Here is a 25,263-nt window from a genome sequence, read left to right as displayed (position 1 = left end):
CAATTACCTCGACAATGTTCGTATTTATGTGTTATTTTACATTGTAAAACTGCCACGATCGACGCACAAAATGTGTTTATAGCTACATGCAAGTGAAAATGACATCACTGTGCGATTTGCAGCGGGTGGCGCTCTTGTTACCAACGAGGAAGTGACGCTGGCGCTGCAGGCAAAGGCTTTAAGTTTTTTTTCTCTTTTTTCCTGAAAGCAACACGAAAAAGACCAGGATTGCTGGAGCTACGTCGCATGTTTTTAACGGTAATGTAATACGCGAGAAGGCATTTCTAATCCGATTAACTTTTAATGCATGCCCACTTGTAAAAATACATACATTTCTATAGTTTTATGCAGGACGTCGAATAGTGCCTTATCCAGAAGAATGAATTCGATCGGGTGGTTACGTACTTTTGAAATAAACAATCAGATGTGCTTTTACAGTCATGTGGACTGTTGCTGTGTGTTTTAACAAATCTCGTTTGCACGTACGCAGCCAGCCCTGCACATGCGAGAGGTAACCGAGAGTTATCAGTAGGAAGACAGACAGCAGTGTTGCAACAAATGCACCCATTTACTTATTGTCAAGTAAATGCTTTCCCTTTAATTCAGTGGCGGTCTCAGTAGTGCGTGTGTTGGTTGTGTATCTGCATTGTAATGGATCATGTTACTGTTGTGCAACATTTGGTGGTGTTGCAACAACTGTGTCTTATAAACTTGTGTTCGCCTCCCCCAAAGCCATCGCAGCGTTTATTGCAACCCTGCCTAAGTGCATGCATCGTTTTCTCAATTATCCACTTGCATTAGGGACAAAATTAAGAATAGTTATGTACTTTCAGTACTGATTGGCCCCATTGTGTTTAAATTTTATTGCGATTATTAACGTATTTGTGATTTACATGCACCTTGTCTGGAGGAACATGCATTAACATATTGTTGCGATTATAACAGAGTACCATCACCCTTTAAATCATCCGAGGTGTCAGATTGTTTATTGATAGGCAGAAACTGGTACACTCAATACATGCCATACCCAGAGAATAGCTGGCCGCATGTCTGTTGGCTTTGCACTTTATTTTAAGGCACAGCAGAAAGTCCACAAACACTGACACGATGAGGCCTATGGGTGTCTCCTTACTCACGGCACATGCTCAGTCATGCCCGTGGCTCCTGAACCTTTGCACGCATGCAGAAATGATCCTATGGGCAAGATAGGTGAAAGACTGGTGCGTAGTCTAAAAAAATGTTATAAAGTAATCACCGTAGTCTGTGTATTACAGTTACGAGCTGATACTGTCTGCTACTCTTATCTTAGACGGGTTACAATGTATGCCTTCTGTAAAGGTTTCAAAGGTTTTCTTTTTAATGAAGGCTGATTGGTTTCTATTTCTGACGAGTCCAGGGAGTGAAAGTGTTCCAGTTCAAAATGTAGAGGATTTTCATCTTTTATACAAAATCAGTACATATTACACAATATCAATCCAATATTTTATCAGAACAAAATGTAACTTTTGTTATAACAAAAGGTGTACTATTGCTATGCAATCTGTAGCTAATTTCTCTTTTTCACGTTTAAGATGCTTCTGCGTGACTTTGAATTGTTTTTTTCTGTGCTTATTGGCCGCAAATATCAGGATTTTGTTATTCGTTGACTTTATTCAGGTGTGGATGGGGTAATGTTTGGTGCATGCTTGCTTACAGGACGTTTCCCAGTGACGGAATTTCCCGCATGACCCATGCATTTGCTGTAATTTACAGCGTCCGCATGGAAGGGGAAAGGCCTTATATGGTCGCGGAAGTGGGTGTGGCCATTCCAGGACAGTAGGAGATCACAAGACTGAAAGAGAAATGTTGTTCCATAACGTTAAACTAGAGTGGGTTGTAGGCGTTATAATTCGCATGTGTTTGCAATAGTAGCGAAATCGCGTGTAATTTAAAAATATCTGTCCCGCCATTTTCTCAAAGAAGTCCTCCATTTCTCTGTGGTTTGTGCGCGGATCTACCTCTTGACTTGAATATTACTCGAGTGAGGTCAGCATAGTATGACTCAATCGTGGATAAGCATGCAGTCATTTTTGGACTGTTGCATTGGCCATTCGGCTCATGGATCGTTCAGTTGTTCTTAGGACGATCTCACGAGCACGGTAAGGATCCTTGTTTTCAGTGTCTTAAAAAATAGGTCAAGACTATTTTTCCAGAAGTGAAATACGAGCGCAGCAAGCCGAAACCATGCAATAGACAATCATTAGCAAGACGTTGCAGAATAATAATCATGATTTGAGCATCGTATCGCTGAAAGTAAGAACCGCACTGTTCATCACAGTTGACAGGCAGCCGGACATGCCACTTTCATTTTTATTTTGCTGCTCAAGCATGCTTCATAGGGCGCCTTGTTGTCTCGCTGTGTTGCAGTGTGCCATGGAATTAGTGACTGGATAATCCATTTTCTGCAACAAAGGACTTCTGGTAAATAGCGCTGAGCTGGCCGCTCTAGGAAGGGGGTCCAGGAAGGGAGTATTTGCAAACAGCATGGATGTGTGTCAAAACGTAGTGAGCTGTCTGCGTAGACGACATTTAAAGAGACGTGATTTTGCATTCCATGTGCGCTATTTTTGCAGTTGTTGGTCTATAATGCACACATGACTGTTGACGTTTTTGTCGTCGGCGGGAGCGTTGTGCTTTTAAACCGTATTAAGTCATTAGCAGTTTAACTTTTAAAAGCGCCCCTCGCTTGCTCTGTTTAGTTGAACGCAATTCGTATCCTGGGCGAAATCCCCCTAAAAAGCTCATAATGCTGTGCATGTAGATAGCTCACCAAGTTTTGGGACGCAACCACTTTTTCTCTTAAGGGGGATTTTTGCTCATATGTCTGCGCTCGAGCGTGTGCCTCTACTGCGTTCGTCCATAGTTCAAATTAAGAACCATGTACGATTAGGTAACCGGGCTTGACGTTACAAGCCTATATTAAACGGGTTACCTTGTCAACTGCTAAAACTGGATCTTGTAAAAATGCACCGTCGTTGTTCCTTATTTTTGTTTTGGTAATGACATCGTTTTTGCAACAAAGTAACACAACGTGCTAGGTTAGTGTAAAATACTAATATTTTACTGCATGTTGTTTTCGTCAAAACGCGTTGGCTGAACTTGACCTATATCGTGTTTTATTTTTTGACGGCGATTTGGTTGATGCAACTGTTGTTTACATCCTCGTATTAAGAGGGTTTCTCATTATTGTATCGCGCCACCCCTCACAAGACTGCAGCTTTTAGATGACTGCTCTAAGTACTGCGTGTTGTCGTTTATATTGATTTTTACTTAAGCCGATCTCTACATAGCGCAGAATGAAGCGTGAATGAATGAGCCTTTTGTAACATGCTGCGACTCTGCAGAATACTCAGTGTTTTGCTGCTTCCTCACGGTGACAGTGGATTTAGATGTATTATTGTTCCAGTGATGTATACATTGACGTTAGGAGACCACTGACTGATTTCCTTTCGAAGAAAATAGAAACAAGTTTTCTCCTGTTTGTTTAATTTGCTGTACACACATTGGTTAAACAGTAATATTTTTTAAAATAAAGAACATTTAATAAAAAAAATAATGCGATTGCTGCAATAGGAAAAATACAAATACATGGTACAGATCTATATATGCAACATTTAGATTTAAGTCAATTTAGAATAAGATTATAAAGAACATTTGGGTTGATCAATAAAATGAAGCAATAAGCTGCAATAGGTTGTGCATATATAAGCACAATTGTGTCCGGTTAGTGTAGTTTGTATTTTGTTTTCTTTCAGACATGTATCCCATTTAACAAATGTTCACTAGTGGATGCATACGTCTGCTCTAAAGTGACAAATTATTTATAAAGTTTTTAAATGGGAGTTTTATTTGGTATGCATGCACATATGAGACTTCATGATTCACTTTTAATGGTTCATTGAAAAAACAAAGTGTAATTGAATGCTTTTTATGGTTTTAAAGACATATTTTTTTTAATTACATTTGGGTGCTGTTTCTAATGTGGTTTATGGGGAATCACCTTTTAACCCCTCTCTCATTGTGAAACTAATGTTGGTATATTGTAACACATCAGTGGGATTTGTGCAACTGTACATCTCTCCTCGTCTTACACACTATTACTCTTTTTGTCTGCAAACACACTGAAACCCCAAAGTCCCACTTTCCCCTGACAGGTAGTTAGCAGTCACGCATGTGTGTCACTTTGATGCATTGGTTGCCAAGATTAGTCATTAGTTTCTTTCTGTGCAAGATTGCACAAACTGCCATACATTTTTTTATTTTTTACGTTTTTGTTAACTGTGCCTTGTCACTTTTTTAACCTGTGTGCACTGGAAGCTTCTGTCACTAAGACAAATTCCTTGTGTGTCCAAGCCTACTTGGCAATAAAGCTCTTTCTGATTCTGATAAATGTTTGTCATAAATGTTTTTTTTATCATGGACAAAATGCTGGGCCACCTTTTTTTTAAATCCTTTTTGAGAGCCTCATTCATGAAATCGCTGACAATTGAATAGAACCTCCCACTGAGCCCAAAAGACTGACTCTGAAGGCTAACCATACTATTTTTTCACCACTTTCTTCTCAGGTTGCCTGCCATGAATGAGGAGCAAGCTAACCTAAAGACCTCTCAACTCGGTTTGATATCCCAGGAGCTGAAGAACTGGCATTGTAGATAAAACAAATAGACATGTTAGAGCCACACTGTACTGAACCTGTTATTACTGCGCAACAGATGCTGCAGTTTGATATCTTAAAGCTTACTCATATTGTTACAATGTTGAGTAGATTTGGATGACCATTAACCTGCATAAAACGTAACTGCAAAGTCAGAGCGATACTCTTAAGACTTTTTGTTATTTTGGAGAGAACTTTGTGTGGTTTGGGGATTTGAACTTTTGTCTCCTGAACCACCCACTCCAACCATCATCGGTACCTTTATGAAAGTCATGAGCCTGCAGCCTCAACCGAAGCCAAACGCAAAGAGAACAGGAAAACGTATTACTTTCTTTAAAGACCAGGGTGTGGCAATGAAAGAGGCATCTCAGCACACACAGGCCTCGGCATACTATGGGATTGGGGTCCCTCCCTCAGGGCCAGGTCACAATGACAGAGTGGGTGTGGAAAGCTCCAGTGCAGAAGCGCCCCATATGTACTTAAATTCTGTAATTTTTAGCCCAGAGAAGGGCGATCAAAGCCGTGGGCACTACCAACAGACAATGCCCATGAAATGGCCACACCAAGACCCATCCTTGCAACCTCAACAGAGACCAAACACTTGGTCACAAGGTATGACACCTTGGCCCCAGAACTTTGCCCCATACTTAGGGGTTCAGACTGCTTTTGCAAAACAAATTCATGAGGGCATGCCTGTACAACAACAACAATCTGAACCCTCGGCTATTAGAGCCACCGATAAACTAGGGGCTGGTGCAGAGAGCTTCAAAACTGGACGGAGCATGGACTGGGAGCAACAGCAAACCTTTCAACAGACACAAAAGTCTGTAATGTTAAATCCACAACAGCACAACCAATCCGCCGCTGGGAATTCTGTGTTGCAACCTTTTCAGATAGCTTTCGGACAGCCCAAGCAGAACTTGGTAGCCGGTCGCTATAAGGTAGTTCAGGGCAATCGGACCTTGCCGAATCTGAATTACAGTACGCAGGCAAATTCCCAACCCCAGGAGCAACAGCAGCTGATGCAGAGACAGATGATGCTCCCCCCGCAGCGGCAACAAATGCAGCAGATGCTGGAAGAGCAGATACGGCAACAGTCACAGCAGCAGCAACAAGCTTTTCAGCGTCAGAAAGCACCACAACATATACCACAAATGCAACATCGAGCACAACCACAACAACAGCAACAACACATGATTCAACTGGACTTGGTACAACAGCAACAAAAATCAGAACAGGCCTATCAGAACCAGCACGTAGTGGAAAATTACTGTAATAGCCAGCAAGCCCCCTCAGTCGATCAGAATCACCCTTTACTAACAGGACAGTCCCAGGAGATGCCTGATCCTCCGTCGACCCAGGCCCCTGAGCTGATCCCCCAGCCTCCTTCAACCGTTCTCCAGCAGTCCATTGAGACTCATCAGCCTGGGCCCAGAAGATCACGCCGGCTTTCTAAAGAAGGTGGAGCCCCGGTCTCGGATAACCCATTTGTCATGCCAACTGATCATCATACCCAAGGCTCACAAAACGGGGCTTCTGAGACCAGTGCAGTGCAAGACATCAGGGCTGCTCCGACAGGTGTAATTCAGAGCACACGGCGTAAGAGGAGGGTCTCACAAGAGGCTAATCTGGAAACCTTGGCTCTGAAGGCTTCGGAAAGGGAATCTCTTCCCGCACGTAACGTCAAGGTGAGTTAGCTGACTGTTCACTTGTCAATGTATTTTTAGTCAAGTATGTAAGAGAAAGGAAATGCATGCCAAGCGTCAATTGATTCATTGTTATTTTTGGCATTAGGGGAAATACTATGATGGAAAGTTAGTCTACATTAAAATCTCGACTTAAATTCCCCCTTTAGTTCATAAATTTAACCCTTTAAACTCATCTTTGATGAAGATATTATCTTCTTGTGAAAATATTTTCATGCTTTAAAGTGATGCTTCATGCTTGAATGTTATTCTACACCCTTGCCTTATTTAGAGTATGTTTACATGACAAAGATGGAGTAGAAAACAAAAAAATGGACATTTGCATTTTTTAAAAGTTTAATGTACACACAACAACATTGTCAAAATGATCTGCGTTCACATGGATCCACGAAAGCAAGTAAAAATGCTGTTGTATGCATGCCAGGCCGGTAGTTGCCGATGTCACTTTGTAACACAACAAATGACACACAGTCCTGTATGCCACCTTTGTTGTTTTGAGTACACTTGCGCATGCCTACAGACGGAACACGTAATACGCCTGCACATGACCTCAGCATTTTAAAAAGTCTGCATTTTCAATCCTCAAAACTCCGTTGTTGTGTAATCAAACAGCCAAAATGCTCGAACAGTTGTCTGTCCCGTCTCCTATCAATCCCAACAGGGGCCAGTTGCATAAACATAGCCGCTAAGTTAAGGTGGCGTTTACATTAGCCCGTTGTCGTACGAAAACAGCGTTTTAAAACGAAAACAATCCTCATTTGTACTGCCATTTCCACATGCGTACACTACACTACTGAAAACGCATGTCACATGACCATTCAGACACGATGGGCATGCGCAAACATTTTAAACAATTTAAACAGCTGTATGGACATACAAAAGTTGGTTGTTGAAGACAGTGGTTACTAGTCACAGACCGACCAGTACAAAATGAACATGATGGCGAGGAAAAGCAAGGATGTCTTCGCGTGGATAACGTTAGATGAGGTAATCCATGTTATTAGGACCGATCGACGGATGACATCGCAGTACTGAGTGAGCTATTTAAAAGCATACGGCTCTTGATTCTCTCTCGCGTTGCTGTAATGTCACCGTGTCGATCCGTGTACGCAGCGCAGATTGAAGTTAAACAAGCCTGTTGTTTACACAGTCCTTGCGAGGCTGGTCATTGTCAGGTAGCGTAATGGCTCAGATGACAGGGGCTTAACGAATCAGGGAAGCAAACGCAATGATACAGACGACCCAATCAGTAACCGAATGTGGGCAACCACGCCTGCGTATTCTAAAGTCTCAGTTTTCGTCCGTTTACACAGAAACGCAACCCTGGAGTTTTCAAACTAAAACGGGGTCTGCAGCGTTTCCAAAAGTCTCCGTTTTCGGGTGTCGAAAACTCCAGAGTAGTGTAAATGCCAGGCGTAACCGTAGCAAGAGTTATGCGTTTTTAAAGGAAAATGCAGTAGTATAAACGCCGCTGTGTCTTTACAACTAGTCTCACTGTCTTACTTTTTAGATTTTAATTAGACCAATCTACCTTAATATGTGACTGACTTAAAGAAGTTATGACCAGTTTTGAAGAAAAAAAATGGATGACTAACTTGTAAGACTAGTCTAAGCAGTTTATGCTATCGGCCCCAGCTCGGACTACTTGAACCAGCCACTGATGAATTTGCTCATAGTTTGTCTTAAAGCTTATTAAAAATGTATGAACAAATTTTGACCACAGGGGGTGTTTAAGGACAATAAACTACCTAAGTTGACACCAAGTCTGTTTTGCACGTTTCTTTCTTTCTTTCTTTCTTTCTTTCTTTCTTTCTTTCTTTCTTTCTTTCTTTCTTTCTTTCTTTCTTTCTTTCTTTCTTTCTTTCTTTCTTTCTTTCTTTCTTTCTTTCTTTCTTTCTTTCTTTCTTTCTTTCTTTCTTTCTTTCTTTCTTTCTTAACAGGGACATTGTACTTTAATAAACGTTACTTTAAATGTACCAGAATTAGCAGAATCTAACTGAGAGTATACTGTACCTGTTTCAAATGCTTACAGGTTCTGCAGGTTTCTCAGTTGTTAAAGGAGTGTAACGCTAGTAAGAAACACTCACCGACTCTCACCATTAGGTCACATAATCTGTAGATCCAAAACAAAAGCTTTTCCACACAACTGCAACTACTGTCTCATGGGTGACACCTCATACTAATACCAAGCAAGTGCACTCCACCCTCAGCCTGCTGGCCCAGAAGCCGAAACATTTAGGCCAAAGCCCAAAAGCACATTTATGTTCATTTCACGGATAATTGTCAGTGTTTGGAAAGAGAATTTGTCCCATTGTCCCAGAGCCGGTAGTACATCTTCCATCCTTGGACTGTGGTATTTACTTTGCTTATGCTGTTATTGTACACAAAGTATTAGTGCAATTCGCAGTCATGTTACTTTAGGAGTGGACAGAAATGTTTCTGGGACATGCTATTTAGTTCAGTCTTCTTTTCCTTGTTACGTAAACTTCCTTAGAGAAGGACAACAGCACTCCCTCAAGACACCCAACCGATGATAGCAAAGAAAGGGTGTGCGAGTATTTATATGCTTGATCTTTAGCCCAGATAACAATACTGTAATACAGTCTGCAAGGGAAGGTAAAGAAAGTAGCTTACGTCAAATTGATTCCAGCTATTTTAAAAGGAGCAAGAACATAAATCAGTGAAGTTTATTGTGTCCAGGTACTGATGCAAGTCATTTAATGCTTTTCCATCTGCTTTTTTCTAGAAGCAGGCTGAAATGCCTTTTCTTCAAGGGTGAACGAGTTAGGGCTTCATGTGCTAATCTGAATACCTCAGCGGTGCCAGCAAGGTCACACTTTAGATAAGACAGGCCACATCCTCAGGGATTTCAACATTTTCACACAACTTCCAGCTAGACGCATGGTAGAAGTGACGCATATTGCAGTTGTTGTGTTTTTTCATTACATTTCATTTTATTTTCTTTGCTCGATTGCTTCCACTTAGAGTTTTGTAATAAAGAGAAACAGGAATTGTTCTCACAATAAGGGAAACTAAGATTTGTTGCTCCTCCCAGAATGTGTTCTTCTGACTCGAACATCATTGTGTTTGAGGTTTTGACATTTTTGGACATTGTGAAATTGCAAATGGATCCACTTGATTCTTTTTGAGTTCCTGTTTTAGGGCAAATTCAATGCAGCTGTTCAGTGATCCTAACATGGAAGGAAGCTTTTTTCGAATCATTAACATCACAGGAGAGTTACACCGTGTCTACACCGGATGCGGTGCGATGCGACGTGACAAAAGAACGCATTACAACCCATTATAATAAAAAAAATGTCCACACTGGATGTGGCGTGGCGGGTGCGGTGTAGACGCGGTGTTATACTGAACCTGAGATCTCAGCCTGTTTGGTGAGGCAATACATATGTATAAGGAATTGAGGTCAATCTGAATCCGTAGGTTGTTTTGAGAAATGGTCTGGACTTTACCTCTTTTCCTGTGCCATCATATCGGCTATTATGCACTTGCTTATTCCCCTAATGCATAGCATATACAGAAGGGAGGAAGGATTCACACTGCTCAGATAAAAGCTTTTAGTTAAGGTTGTATTTGTTAACATTAGTTGTTAACATGTACTAACAGTGAACAATACTTCTACAGCATTTATTAATCTTAGTTAATGTTAATTTTAAAATGTACTAATAATATATTAAATTAAATATATATATTTAAAATCAGACATTAGTTGAAGTTAATGTTAACATTAGATGAAAGTTCAAGTTCAAAGTTTATTCGTCAGATACAAAACCATACATAGTACGACATGCAGCGAAATGCTTTTTCAACTGTCCGAATAGAGTAGAAAGGATATAGGAAAGGAAGGAAGGTTAAATGATATATAAACAATATATAAATATAAATAGTGTAGGGGAGTGGGGAAGGGTCCATGTAAAGTGCAGGTGCTGTGCAATATATGTATATATATCTGTAGTATAATATTTGTTCAATGTGCAATGTATGCATATGTGTGTGCAAAAACAGTCCTGTTGTCGTATGAGTGTGTGTTACGCAGGAGAGTTCTGGTTGAGAGCCCGGATAGCATGAGGGAAGAAGCTCCTCATTCTCTCTGTATTAACATGAACAGTTATATTGCCATTAACTGGGCAATTCCATGCAAACGTTAACCGTGAGTTTTTACGAAAGAATTTTACTATAGCGATAAGTCAGATGACAATATTTGGTGGTTGAATACCAGTGTGTAGTCTATCTTAAAGTTTGTAAAGCATCTTTTTTGTGTTTTTAAAGCATAGTTTTTAATAGTTAAGTGTCACAACAAAGTTGTCACATCCATAACGGTACATATTCTTCATAAATTTTTAATTCGTAAAAATCCTACAAAATATGTTGTCTCTCAAAAACGTGTCCTCTTTTGTCACATCCATAAACCATGTCTGTTTCCGTCTTTTAAAATAGAAAACTTGTAAATGGGCTGATATTTTTTTGATGTCTGGACTTTGTCATCAGGCGGTTGGTAAGATTGTTCAGTATACTGGTGAGAAATACGTTTTCAGAGAATTTATATTTCAAGGTTTGACTGAAAATGTCACATCTATAACGCTGGAATTGCCCAGCTGACATTAACAAAGATGATTAAATTCTGAAAAACCGTATCGGTCATTTAGTTTACATCGGATATTGCTTTTGCTAATGTTAACAAATACAATCTTATTGTGAAGTGTTTGCAATCAATAATTTCAGTGTTAATCGTCTATGTTGTCAGCAGGAGCCCCACAGACCCTGGAGTCCCCCGGTGGCCCCGTCTGGTCCAGGTCGAGGGACGACTGAGATGGATCAAGGAAGTGCCAAGAGGCCCAAAGATGACAGCCTCATGCCATTGGTCATTCCTGTCTCTGTGCCAGTGAGGCAGACCTCATCTCCGGACCACGAGCCGGCCTCTCTCTCAGCCAGCTGGCCACCGCGGCCTTTGGGCTCTCACGACATGATCTCCGATTACAAGACGTCTGTGATTGTTACGCGACGGCGCTCACTGCGTAACTCTTTGTCTGAAAGCTCCGGCCAGGTGAGTACATGACTGCTCTAATGTCAGATGAACATTTTGTTGCATTTTGCCTTCTGATCTGATCTGATCTGACCTCTTCACCTTCTTTAATCCCTGGATTAAAATCCCCCAATAATCCGGATATTTCTGACCCAGTCCATTCTCTGCACCCTAATCCATCACTTGCCCCATTTCCCCATTAGATTTATAAGATTTGAGTCGACACTTATCAGGATCCTCCAGACTGCATATGGTTTATGTGTTTAGAGGGGTTTGTCTATTAACCAGCCTGCCAATGTCTAATCTCTTCAACAGAATGGTGGAACAGAGAGCGGAAATGATGCCGATGGCAAATCAGCCAAAACCAAGCGACGACCTCGTCCAGAACCGCTCTTCATTCCTCCACCTAAACTCGGCACTTTCATCGCCCCACCGGTTTATTCCAGCATCACGCCATACCAGAGCCATCTACGTTCACCTGTCCGCATGGTCGACAACCCTCTCAACATGCCTCCTTATACTCCGCCGCCCATCCTCAGCCCTGTTCGAGAGGGCTCAGGTCTTTACTTCTCCACCTTCCTTTCAGCTGCTGCCGCCAATGCAGCAGCGAATAGTCAGGGGCTGCCTCCCCCTGCCACGCCCAAATCTGCCACCCGCAGCCTCCTGCGCTCCAGTGAGTTGCTTTCACTGTCTGTACAGTAGGACAGAAAAATAAAAGCAATACTTTACTCAATGTTTAGAACTTAAAGGGATAGTTCACTCGTAAATAAAAATTGTCATCATTTATTCACCCTGAGGTCGTTCAAAACCTGACTTTCTTCAGTGGAACACAAGAGAAGAGAAATATTACAACGGGGGTCAATGGTGGTCAATGTTGTTTGGTTACCAATGTTCTTCAAAATATCTTTTGTGTTCCACAGAAGTAAGTCATACAGTTTTGGAATGACATAAGGGTTAATACATTTTCATTTTTTGGGTGAACTATTCCTTTAATGATTTACTTGATGACTATTTTTAAAACCTAGTGAGATGTCTACACAGGCAGCTGGCTTCTTAGGGAGCATCCTTATTGTCGTAGAATATGTTATAGTGATTGATTTGGAATGTGCTATATAGGCAGCAGTTCTTTTGAAGTATTATCGCAGTGTTGTTAGCATGCATTGCTATGCTAAGGCTTTTATACTTCAACACTTATGACAATTTATCATTTTATTAAAGTTAAAACAAACATGCTTACTATAGTTAACCATCAATTATCCATGGTTTTACTACAGTAAACAGTTTAAATACAGTTTAATTTCAAAACTCGATACAATACAAATGGCAATACACCAAACATGGTTACACTTTTACTGTAATAAAACCATTGTTAATTTTTGTACGGTAATGACCCCAAAAACACATAGCATATCGGATAAAAAAGCCATTTTATTTATATAAAATAAAATGATCTCTTTACACTGTCTGATAAATTATTTGTTTTTCTTTAGTTCTGCATTATTTCTTTTGTGTTTTGGGATAGTCTAATCTGCAAATTGTTGCTGTCCTTCCAAAACCTTGGATGTCCAAATTCACTGTTTTTCAGGATTTCGAAAAAAACGTACTTTTTAAAGGATTAAATATTGTGTTGTCAAAGTTGACTTTCTCAACTTTTTATTGCTTAGATATGTGCAAAACCCAATGACAAACATGAAGGGTGACTAATAATAATGACGGCAAAAATCACAAAATATGGAGATACAAGGTTTCAGAAGGAAAGCAGTAAAATGATACTTGATGAGTCAAAAAATTTACTTTTATGGAACAGCTTTTTTCCACACTTACTGTATGAAAATGCTTAGTTCACTAGGTTTTAGAATGAAGCTTTAGCATATACAGACAAAGCAAGATCTTATTTAATAGGACAAAATGGTTATGCCTATGTCTAATGTCTTTTGTTTGTAAATGTGCAGATAGCAGTGATATAACACCTCCGGTGCTCTCTGCTATGAGTGAAGCTACACCTGTCAGCATTGAGCCGTAAGCACTCACATTATTCAAGTAAAGCACCCACACTCCACGAGTCCACGCATTTCCTTAACAAGCCTTAACAATATATAAAATAAATAGGCAGTAGTTAACCCAGAAAAAAGAAAATTCTGTAATCATTTACACAAAGGTTTGCTCCAAATCTGTATGACTGTCTTGTATTTCAGAACACTGAATAAGATCATTTCATGAATATCCAGTTGGGTGAATGCACACAAAAGCAGAACATTATGACTCATTTTAACACTTAATAAAGCACTCAAGAGTGTCAGCAAGAAAGTATGTATGGCTCGTAGTTCATTTTCCATGTAATACAGATCAGTTTTGGGGGAAAACAACTCGATATTTCAGCAATTTTACATAAAAAATGTTCTGACCGCTATGACACCTCATAATGTCACTTGGGCTGTCATGGTGGCCAGAACAATTTTAGAATGACAGGTAGATAGTGAGAGAATTTCTATTGTTGGATGAACTATGCAATGAAAAATGACAAACTATAGTTTACAACAGAAAAATGCATGTTTATAGCTCAATGCATTTAGTGCATGTAAAGGGATAGTTTACTCAGCCTCTTGTTGTTTCAAACCTGTATACATTTCTTTATTCTAAACAACTTTTGTGTTCAACAGAATAATGTAAGAAACCAAACTGTTCTGGGGCACCATTGACTAGTAGTTTATTATCCTACTACGGAAGTCAATGGTGACCAGAACTGTTTGATTACAAACATTATTTTAAATATCTTCTTTTGTGTTTAGTGGATTATTAAAGAGTGTAAAGAGATTTGAAATAACTTGAGGGTGAGTAAATGACAGCATTTTTTGGGGGGTGAACTATCTTTTTAAATGTAGCATTGGTGTGTCATGTTTTTGTGTATTAATGGAGGAACGATGTCTGAAATGGTTTCTTAAATCTTACATGAGAGTGGGTGGGGGATAGTGGCTGAGCAGAGAGAATTATGGGATATCGTCTCTGACTGGTACCAGCTGGTTTATGTAATGCTCAGTGTTCAGTAAGGATTCTTTCTCTTCTACATACAAAGACACTCACTCTCAATGAATGGCAACAGATCCCTTCGTTTTTGGATTTGGCCAGTGCAAGACGAAAGCACATTCTGGAACAAAATAGTAAAGCAAAATCTGTTTTGTCTTATCCACAGACCTTGGCAGTCAGATATTGGAACATTTGGCATTGGAAAAACACAGGGTGTTAATTTTATGCAAAATACCCTCGGTCAAGCCATTTTCTTGATTTTTCAGAAACGAACTGACGCTAGAGATCAATTCATTCAAATGGCAGTCTGAAACAACTTTGATTTCCCTTTAGTCTTAAGTGACAGATTGTAATTGTCTTCTACATCTTAAAACTAGCCTATGGTTAAGATCATATACAGTAGGGTCCAAAGGTTTAAACTGGACAACAGAACTTTTAAAAGTGTTTTGAAAAAGTATGTCATAATGTTGTGACGTCAAATAATAAGACATTATTTGTAGGACATACGTTTGTGACATTGAGCATTAACTACTGTGTACAGAAGATCACATTTCGTCGCTTCCAGTGAAGCGCACAAGATGTTCTTTGGAACATTAAATACTTGGATTCATGCCATCTAGTGTGCATACTGTAACTAAAGCAAAAGGGGGACATCCCAGCTACTAAAAATAGTTGAAAATCATCCGAACCTTTTTTTTTACTCTGATTGTTGATGGAAATATTTGGAATTAATGAAAATATTAATATTTTTTAAACATGCAAACTTTGGATTGCCAGAGCAGCCAGTATATACTTTATATCTCCTCTCTCTCTCTCTCTCTCTCTCTCCCCTTCTCTCTCTCTCTCTCTCTCTCTCCAGCCGTATAAACATTGGATCGCGGTACCAGGCGGAGGTTCCAGACCTCAGGGACTGTTCGGCAGTGCAGCACGACCTACACAAAGCTGAACTGTTGTGGGCGCCACTGACTGACCTGGAGGCCGGCACTCAGCAACAGCAGAGAGGTTTACACCTTATACAATCCTACAACAACACTTCTGCTGTTAAATTCAACAAATGCAAAATGTTTGGTAGTTTGAAGAGGAAGTAGATAAAGTCTGCATGACCGTGTCTTTAGGAATCCTTAACACTCCTTCTTTGTTTCTGCAGTGGACGGGCTCATGCACCTGGCATGCTCAAGTGCGTTGTGTGGAGGTGGGACCAATCAGGAACTGGCCATGCATTGCCTATATGAATGCAAAGGTGACATCATGGTGAGTCTCGTGTGGTGTGCCGCTGCATTGTGTACTTATTGAACCAGTTAACACCTGGCTAGTGCACTCTTTAAACTTGGATAACACTTCCGTGCAAGTGAGGTTGGGATAGCCATCTGAGTGGAAAACATTTGAATAACAATTTGTTTTTAAACAGGGAAATATCTGTTAGGAAGTGTATTGGCTAAGTTGAAATGAAGTTAATGCGTTGACATGTATGCACTTTGAATTATAAAATGTACATGTATACATTTAGCAGGTGCTTTTATCTTTATGGACATTAATGACGAGTGTGCATTCCCAGAAATTCGAACTCATGAGCTGAGCTACGGGACGTATTTTCTATGTGGATTTAAGTGGAATGTGGAATTACACATTGCAAAGCCAGACAAGGTGCAGCATGTACGAGAGCAGCGCATGCAAACGCACTTGCGTCATTTCGGGAAAATGCGCATGTAAATCACTCGCATTGTTTCCTTCGACAGCATCGAGTCCGCTCACACGCAAACATGCATCTTTTATGAGGACGCAACGGGTGCGTACGTTTTGATCTGATTCTTTTCAATGTTCGCTCAGCTGAGCCAGCAACTGCAACAACACAACAGCCAGTCACTTACTGCTGAGCTGTCACACTGCTGCCATGGCAACGGCCTGTCAATCACAGGCTTGCGTCCAGAATGACACACGCTAAAGAGGACTGGATCGAGTGCCTTGTGTTTCTGAGCTGAACTGTTTATTACATTTGATGAGCTGCTTGTGTTTGCTGCATCTGAACAATAGCTTCTGCTGAAATTGAAACTGCGAGTTGTGTGGGAGCTTCTTTTGAGGTTACTGCCGTTAACTGCAGAGAAAAAAGCGCAACAAGTTGGACTGCATTGCTGTAAATAGTTTATCTTGTTGCATCTTGAGTAATGTTGCTAGACCTCTGGTACTTGTGGTTTTGTGCTTTATCTCTATGTGCAAATCAATCATCTGGCTAACATAAAGTTAGCATTATTTGTACAGATATACAGAGTTTTGAATTTATACTGGGCCCAAAAAGTATTTGTGAAAGTGTTTATTAGTCACTTGTACAAATATACGAATGGCATTGAATTAGATTTTAAATAACTTTGTATCAGCAAGCATGTTGTTCTAGGTTTAAAATGTAATTTTCTGAGCCACAAAGGTCCTAGCACATTAACAGTTCATCACAAACTATAGACATGTTTCACTAAGTGTAAAAACCAAAGATTCTCAAAACAGTTTTGTTTTGTAATTTTAACAAACAGTTTTTTTTTAAATAATTTTCTTGGTGTAAAGACCCTACCTTACCGAAGAACCACTTGTGGATTTAGATGTGGGTTTTTTTCATTATCTCTGTGTTTCTATTATTTCTATAATATATTTCTAAAATATCTAGATATTTTATCTTATACATCTCTGGTACATTATGTGTGGCTTAATAGGCTAAATACTATACAGTGAGTGTATAAAAAAGCAATACTCCAACACATTGAGCATTAGTGTTCATTCAGGCTACGCAGGTTCTTACTTACCCCTTCTCTGCATCATTTCCTGTCCACAGTCACTAGAAATGAAGTGGCAAAGAAGTTGAAGTTCATTGACCCAGAAAAGGTGTCCTGGATTTCTGTAGCGTGATAAACTGTACCATAGAGAGCGAGAGAGATACAGATGGAGAGAAAAAGAGAGGGATTATTATCTCCTGACTTACACAGCAGGCTTTAAACGCCTTGAATAGACTATTACAAATGTTGTCAAGGAGATGGAGACAGTCTTGCAGAATTGTATTTCTCCTTTTCTCATTTATTTCTCTCACTTCATCTCTCTTGTGTTACGGTGCCATGAATCTCTCTTTCTTTGTCAGATTCCTCTCTTTAATTTTTTTTATATAAACTGGTGGGATAACATGCCCTGACCCGTTTCTTATCCTTGTTCCCTTTCCAGCCAAATCACAACAAGAAGGATTATTGTCGTAAACTTAGAATAAATCCACAGCTTTTAAAACATGTTATAAAATGAAAAACTAAATATACAGTGCTTAACAATTTTTAGAACACCTACCTATAATAATAGAGAAAAGAGAAAACGCAGTATTTTAGGAATCTGTCAAAAACTATTATATAACTATAAGTAATTTTTTAGGCAAATAACAAACTAAAACAACTTGTTTCTTTTTATTCACATGTTTATACACAAATGTGGTTTCAGTGTTTCTGTAGATTAACAGGTCGAACGTGATGTTAGCAATACCAAGGTAAAGGCTGTGATTCCCAGGAAACACATGATGTGTAGGAACTCAAATGCACGGCTCTCTGTATAAAAAAAGTCTAAATGCATAAATGTCACTATATAGTGGGATATATTTGAGCGTTTCAATGCTTTCTTGTTGTGTAGCGTGTCAGAATCCATGAAAACTCACACTTAACTTATTTGTCTTGTTTTTAATATATAAGTTTTGGGTAGTAAACTGTAAATTTAAAAAACAAAGCTGTTTTATTTTCTCTGCTTTCAAACCAAATCTAAATTCACTTTTTCTTTTTAGGGGGCTCTCACCTGTCTGCTGTTAAAAATCCCCATCTTTCCCAAATCACACCCTCTAGTCGACTACCACTACTCTGGTAAGTCCCCAGCCGCTGCCAACCACAATTTCCTTCACTTTTTTTTACTGGGGTGACATGAAATAATCCCAACGGTATGTCGGCCTGTGCTCTGGGTACGCTGCATCCCCCTGCGCTGGCATTCCAAAGCTGCTCTTGCCCTCTCGGTTGTAAACAAAAGCAGCTGGAGTACAGCAGAGGGGGAGGGGTCGGATGCAGAGAGTGCTGGGTGATGAGTGGGTCTGGGAGTGTGTGAGGGGGTGGGGGTGTCTGTGGCATGTTGTTAATTCCTAGTAGAAAACAGGGGCGTTATTGTTTGTCTGGAAGCTGGGGCTGACCGTCTGCTGTTTCTGTGATATTTGTGCATGTATGCGTTTGTGACGGGGGTGGGGGTGGTCTGTGAGCGCATAGGATGCATGGACGGCCCCTTTCTGATTTCTTGAACGGTTTGTGTGTCCCGCACAGGCTCCGACAGCTGGACGGCCGAAGAAAGACGATTATTCAACAGAGGCATTGCTGCCTATAAAAAGGACTTCTTCATGGTTCAGAAAGTGGTAGGATGGGGTTTTGTTAAACAGAACTGGTTCTAACAGACAGTGCTACTCATTAAGGGATAGTTTACACAGAAATGAAAATAATATCATCCCTTACTTGCCCTCATATTTTCCAAACCTGTATACATTTTGTTGTTCTGCTGAACACCAAGAAAGATATTTGGAAGAATGTTTGTAACCAAATTGTTCTGGGGCACTATTGACTTCCTTAGTAGGTTAAAAAACTACTGTGGTAGTCAATGGGGCCCCAGAATGGTTTAGTCTTCACATTCTTTTCAATATACGGGAATTTGATTTACATGCACAGTTATTTGTTACAGGGCTAATGTTTTGTTCAACAGTAAAACCCAAACGGTAGTGTGCAAATGGAAAACTGCTGAATTCTGAAGGTTTGTTTGTGTGAGTTGTGAGCAATATTTGTGTTTCCTTCAAAGGTGAGCTCCAAGACAGTGGCTCAGTGTGTGGAGTTTTACTACACGTATAAGAAGCAGGTGAAGATCAGCAGGAACGGAACGCTCGTATATGGAGAAGCAGAGCCAGCGGAGACTAAACCTACAGCAGAGGAGGAAGTGGACAATAAAGTTAGTTCTTGTGGCTTTTGTTCTATGTGTGTGTGCACCTGTTTGCTTGATTTTGCATAGACCAATGCATCACCATAGTGATTTTTCCATCAATCTGCAGAGTTCACAGAAATTTGAATCACGGAAAGAAGAGGAGGATAGCAGGAAGTGGGAAGGGTCATGTGACGGAAGACAAGAAAACAGCCCGGGCAGGTTGACACAATCTTTACAGGCCACTGAAAATGTGAGTTTGAAAGAAAAGTTGTGCAAAAAGCACTTAAAGACAGCTATATGCATTTTCAAAATTACAACAACCCAAACAACACCAATAGTGATTTGAAAAGCAGTACTTCTGACTATTTAACAACTGTAAGTTATTTGAAGCGCCCTCTGGTGGTGTTCATCATTAGGTGCGTAAATTGCACTGTTGCAGTATCTGTTCATAGTAGCTACATTTAAAGTCGGTTAAGTATAGAGTGGTGCAGTGGGAAGTTTGAGTTTATTTTAAAGGAGTTGCTCAATTATTAGAACAGTGATTGTCTACTATAATAAATTAGTTTGTAGTGCTTACTGACCATATCTTTCCTGATAGGCTGCAGCCGTTCTGGTCTTAAGAAATCAGGCAGACAGCACGAGTGATCCATCCACGATGGTCAGGCACGGGCCAGCACCACCATCTAAACCTCGTCCCGACACCACCGGCCGGAAGAGTGGGTCCGGCAACACGGGAAAGGGAACTAACCCGGAGGGTGAATTTCCCTGCAAGAAGTGCGGCAGGTCAGTAACATAATTTATATGACCAAGTAAAAAAGTTAAAGTATATTTTTAAGTTAAGCTGTTTTGAGTTTAGTTAAACATTGTCTTATGTGAACACACTAATTATTAATAAACAAAATGTAATTTAAAATTATATAATTATTAAATATTGTAAATATGAACAATAATAATAAAAACAATAATACTTAAAGAATAACATTAATAATAATCATAATAATAATGGATAAATGTTGTTTGGATTGCAGAATTAGATATAACCTGATCAATGTATTTATATAATATTCTGTAACTTCTGTGACACTGATGAGCAGTTACAGTGCACGTGTACTGACATAGATTTTTATGAGGCAGATGTGCAGCTGCTCACAAGAAGAGCGAGGGGTCTTACAGAATCAATGAAGCCTAATGGCTCTTGCATAACATTCATCAGAGATCAGTCTAGTAGCAAAGCAACATCTGACTTTGATGGGAGATTTTATCCATGGCAACAGTTGGCGTGTTAAAATCAACAGTCCCTTGGCAACCAAGTGCACAGAGATGTTAAAAAACTGTTCTCTGATCATCACCATGTGTGTCTTTGTGACGTAGTAATATATCTCTTTTTCTTAAAGTACTGGCATATGTTCAGATAGTAAACTCGGATGTTTTTATATATGATACTGAATGATTACCATATTTGAATACCATGGAATTTACATGTTCAAAAACACTCATATTACGACTGTAGTACTATGTCTAAACACCATGGTACAAGTGATCACATGATAAAGCTTAATGCAGTTTCTGACACAAATGAAAAAGTTACAGAAAACGAAACATGTAAATGCTTGTAAGAACGCAATTCAGACCCTATGAAATGGCTTAATAATCACAGTTTGAGCTGGACATTGAGGGTTTTTCATCCTATAGTTTATATCAAAGCTGTACCAAAGAGTCATGAATATTTTATGGGCATTTTTCTGGAAAACCAGAAAGTTTTTAAATAGGACTGTTTGTCAGCTAAATGCTAATTTGATCATCTTTTAGGAGTAAACTAGCATACACGTGTATTAAAGGGGTCATATTGCATGGCTAAAATGAATATTATTGTTTGTTTTAGATGTAATGCAATGTGTATACATCATTTAACTTTTAAAAAACTTTGTATTTTCCACATACCGTGCATGTTTGTATCTCCTCTTTACCCCGCCTATCTGAAACGCGCTGATTTTTTACAAAGCTCATCGCTCTGAAAAGCGAGGTGTGTTATGATTGGCCAGTTCACCAGTGCGTAGTGATTGGTCGAATACTGCAAGCATTTCACGGAAATGTAACGCCTCTTACCATATTCGGAACATCAGGTTTCAAAGCAATTGTACTGACATGTGATACAATGAGATTTACAATTACGCCCACCTTAACTACGTGTAGATTTGGGCGGTCTTAGTCAAATCATGTTACGTAGATTCGCCGGGGTGTGGTTATACGAGGCGTTTCAGGCAAGTCTGGTTGAGCATTCGCTTTTGCATCTTTTGTTCCCACACTTTCATTTGTGCAATTTTACGTGTCTAATACATGCATGGGCAACTTATAACACACCAAAAACACAGAAAAACACGTACTTCCGCCATATGACCCCTTTAAAATCTGTTATTGTTGGTGTCACAGGACTTTACAGTTGATTTAAGATTTCGATAGTGTGTAGTTTATTAGAGTTTTGAAGGTAACTCTCACGCCCTCTTGAATAATGAAGTGCGTACAATGTGAAGCTCACATGAATTGATACACTGCTGCACATGCTAATCTGACCTCTGTGCTCTCTTCAGGATCTTCTTCAAAGTGAAGAGCCGCAGCGCTCACATGAAGAGTCACGCTGAAGCCGAAAAGAAGCAGGCTGCACTCCTGCAGCGGGAGGCCGAACAGCGGGAGGCTCAACAGCAGGCGGCAGCCGCGTTACTGGCCGCCCAGCAGAAAAGAGTGGTGGGGAATCAGGACAGAACGAGAAGAGCGAGCAGCGATGATTCCTCAGAGGAAGAGGAGGATGCAGATGATGAAGACTGGCACTAGCTAATGCTCTTCCTTATACAGACTGACTTTTATTTATTTTTATTTTACCAGCCAACAAGACCCATCCCAAAACAGTTTCAGGGACTGGCTCACTCCCTTTGCGTGTGTGTGTGTGTGTGTGTGTGTGTGTGTGTGTGTGTGTGTGTGCGTGCGTGCGTGTGTGTGTGCGTGCATGCATGCGTGCTTTACATGAGCGTATGAGAGATTGCAAGAGACAGAGAAGATGCTTCAGCAGCATTCAGGGGTTCAGAAATAGGGCTATTGGGAGTGTAAGCCATGCCATCTCAGTGTGACTGTGTGAGCGTGAATGTGTGCGTGTGTCTTTATAAATGCACTTTTGGACTCATCCAACACACACTGACTGGACCACAGCACATGTCTCCGGTATCTGTGCATAGAATTCACTTATTGTTCTTCTGTGAAAAGATCCAGTATGGATTCTTTGCTGTGGATGTGAAAGGACACAAAACAGAAGCGAGTGGAGACACTGTGTCTGTGTGGAATTACTTTCGGGCGAGTTTAGGCTTTTCTTTATGTTTCTACATGAGAATGATGGTATATCTCTCTTCCACGTGACTGCCAAATGCTTGCACAACTGTGTACGCCGGGTCCCTCTAATCTCTAGTGCTGTAATTTTGGGCTTTCTGTTCTGAATATTTTAAAGGAATAGTTCACCTAAAAATATAGTTTTATTTAATCTCCCTCATGCTATTATTGCAGTCTTTTCTTTTGTGGCACATAAAATGAGATTAAGCTACATTTCCTGGATGCTTTTTTTTATACAGTGAAAGTGGTAACACAATAACAAGGTTGTGTTTTATTAACAAGTAGTTAATGCATTAGCTAACATGACCTAACAATTAAGAATACTTCTACAGCATTTATTAATCTCAATTCATGTTAATTTCAGCATTTACTAATACATTATTAAAATCAAATGTAACTCTTAACATTAGTTAATGTACAATGAACTAACATGAACAATTGTATTGACATTAAAGGGATAGTTCACCCAAACATTATAATTCTGTTACCATTTACTCACCCTCAAGTTGTTGTCAAACCCGTATGTCTTTCTTCAGCAAAACACAGAAAATATTATGAAAAATGTTGCTAACCAAAAACTGAGGGTGCTTATTTACTTCTATGTAGCATCCGTTTTCTGTTATCAACATTCTTTAAAACATCTCCTTTTGTGTTCCGCAAAAGAAAGACAGACGGGTTAAAAATGACAAAAGGTTAAGTAAATAAAATCAGAATTTTCATTTTTCACTTTGATTAATAAATATGCAGAATAACTATATTGCTAATTGTTTGTTCATGGTAACTAATGCATTTACCAATGTTAACAAATAACAACCTTATTGTAAATTGTAACCATAAAAGTTAATAGTTAGTGGGACTTTGATGCTGTACATGAAGCCATGAAAATGCAAGAATTAATACAGTTTGGAATCAAGTTTTAATACGTGCATTTACATATCGAAAGTTGGCCAGCATTTTCATCTGTTCTTTAAACCCAACTATGATATGGCTTCAAAATTGTATATCTCATGCAAGTCGTATGAACTAGTAATTAAGCATATCCTTGTCCTCTCTTGAGCTTGTGCTCATTGTACATTTCTTTGTGGAAAAGGGCAGTTCTGACATTTGGCTGTTAAACTATATTCTCTTGCATATTTGGAACAACACGAGGGTTAGTTTTTATTTTGGGCTGAGCTATTCCTTTAATTTGAAACGGTCACCTCGCTGATGCCTTCAATGTTTTCGACACTTTCTATCTTTGACAATCACTTTTACAATATTTCCTTTTTATACTCCACAGACTATAATGGTTGTCCCTGATATAATCATTTATTGTTATTATAATTGTTACTATTCGCTTTGTACTGTTTTATTATGTTTATTTGGAGGGGGTGGGGGTTCTTTTTCTCATTTGACTTGAAGTGTTGGACATTTGCTACCTGTGATCGCTGAGAGCATGATTATATGAACCTGACTGATGCAAGTGCAAGTGCAATAGCAATAGAGGGACTTTGAGTTCCTCAGCACTCCACTTCTTTATTTTACTCTCAGCATCTTTGAACAAAAGTATTATGACATAATCAACTTATTTTTTTTAGAACAAATCCTTCCGTAACTATTTATTGGCACAGAGATCTGTCGGCTGCTGAGTTGAACTGCAGTTGCACGCGTCTTGGATTTCTGTCTACGCTGGCCAAACACTTCTTGGCTTTGTCTCCATGGCAACAAAGAGTCTTCTCTTAAAGGATAGACACACAGGGAGTTCACAGCTAAGAGTAACAGCTCCAATTATTCCAGATCAAGCTGAAGTGTTCTATGCAGTGTGCGTTTGTTTGCAAGCGTGTCTATTTATTTGCACGGGTGGGCATGCGTGGTTGTGTGTTGGTGATGCAACGACATTCAAAATTGTTTCAAGCTTGAAGCCAAGTGAGAAAAAGAAGCTTCCTTGACTATTTAATGTCTTTTTGTTATGTTGAAAAATCTATATATTATTATATATACTTGTTCATATGTGTGTAAAGACCGATCTGCTCTTATATGAAGACAGGGCATTTGTCAAAATAATTTAGCCAAGCTTTGTATTATTGATGATGTTCGGATATGAATATTCAAATATTTTAATGAATTTAGCGTATGTTGTAAGGGTTGCAACGTCTTTCATTCAGCCAAGGGAAATTCTTATGTAGACTGTAAAGTATGGAAAAAGCTTAAACTGTATGCACACTTTCTATGCTATTTTCACAGGGGCTTGTACACTAATGATGGATGTGCAAAGAAATCTGAAGTGCTTTTTACTACAGTCTAACTTATTGTGTTTCAATTGTGTTTTTCTCACGTGTTTTAGAATAATAAATATGACAAAACACAATAAAACATAGCAATGTTTGTAACTGTATTTGTGGACTTTATGCGTCTGTTGACCACATATGGGTTGGGGGAAGGAAAGAAACCGAAAAAATAAATTTAAGGTGAATATTTACGTGTTA

General features: G+C 39.5%; 1 protein-coding gene across 3 annotated transcripts; it reads left to right on the top strand.

Annotated features, from left to right (window-relative positions):
- The first annotated feature begins 92 nt into the window (after positions 1–92).
- On the top strand, positions 93–25,263 carry mideasb (mitotic deacetylase associated SANT domain protein b). Of its 3 annotated transcripts, none has more exons than XM_057343121.1 (13): positions 93–258; positions 4,605–6,381; positions 11,162–11,461; positions 11,756–12,113; positions 13,393–13,459; positions 15,324–15,466; positions 15,612–15,715; positions 18,261–18,336; positions 18,781–18,869; positions 19,304–19,450; positions 19,551–19,673; positions 20,022–20,206; positions 22,012–25,263. In XM_057343121.1, exons 2-13 carry the CDS (start codon positions 4,957–4,959, stop codon positions 22,250–22,252), a joined length of 3,258 nt encoding a protein of 1,085 aa, XP_057199104.1. In that variant the 5' UTR covers positions 93–258; positions 4,605–4,956; the 3' UTR covers positions 22,253–25,263. The 3 variants fall into 3 exon arrangements, with proteins under 3 accessions (XP_057199104.1, XP_057199103.1, XP_057199106.1); XM_057343120.1 differs by lacking the exon at positions 93–258 and adding an exon at positions 323–2,138; XM_057343123.1 differs by lacking the exon at positions 93–258 and adding an exon at positions 330–2,138 and having other exon boundaries at positions 11,165–11,461.

Source organism: Triplophysa rosa, linkage group LG10, assembly GCF_024868665.1.
Source record: "Triplophysa rosa linkage group LG10, Trosa_1v2, whole genome shotgun sequence".
Taxonomy (NCBI): Eukaryota; Metazoa; Chordata; class Actinopteri; order Cypriniformes; family Nemacheilidae; genus Triplophysa; species Triplophysa rosa.
Note: the sequence above shows the minus strand (reverse complement) of the source record. Positions and strands in the feature narration are given on the sequence as shown.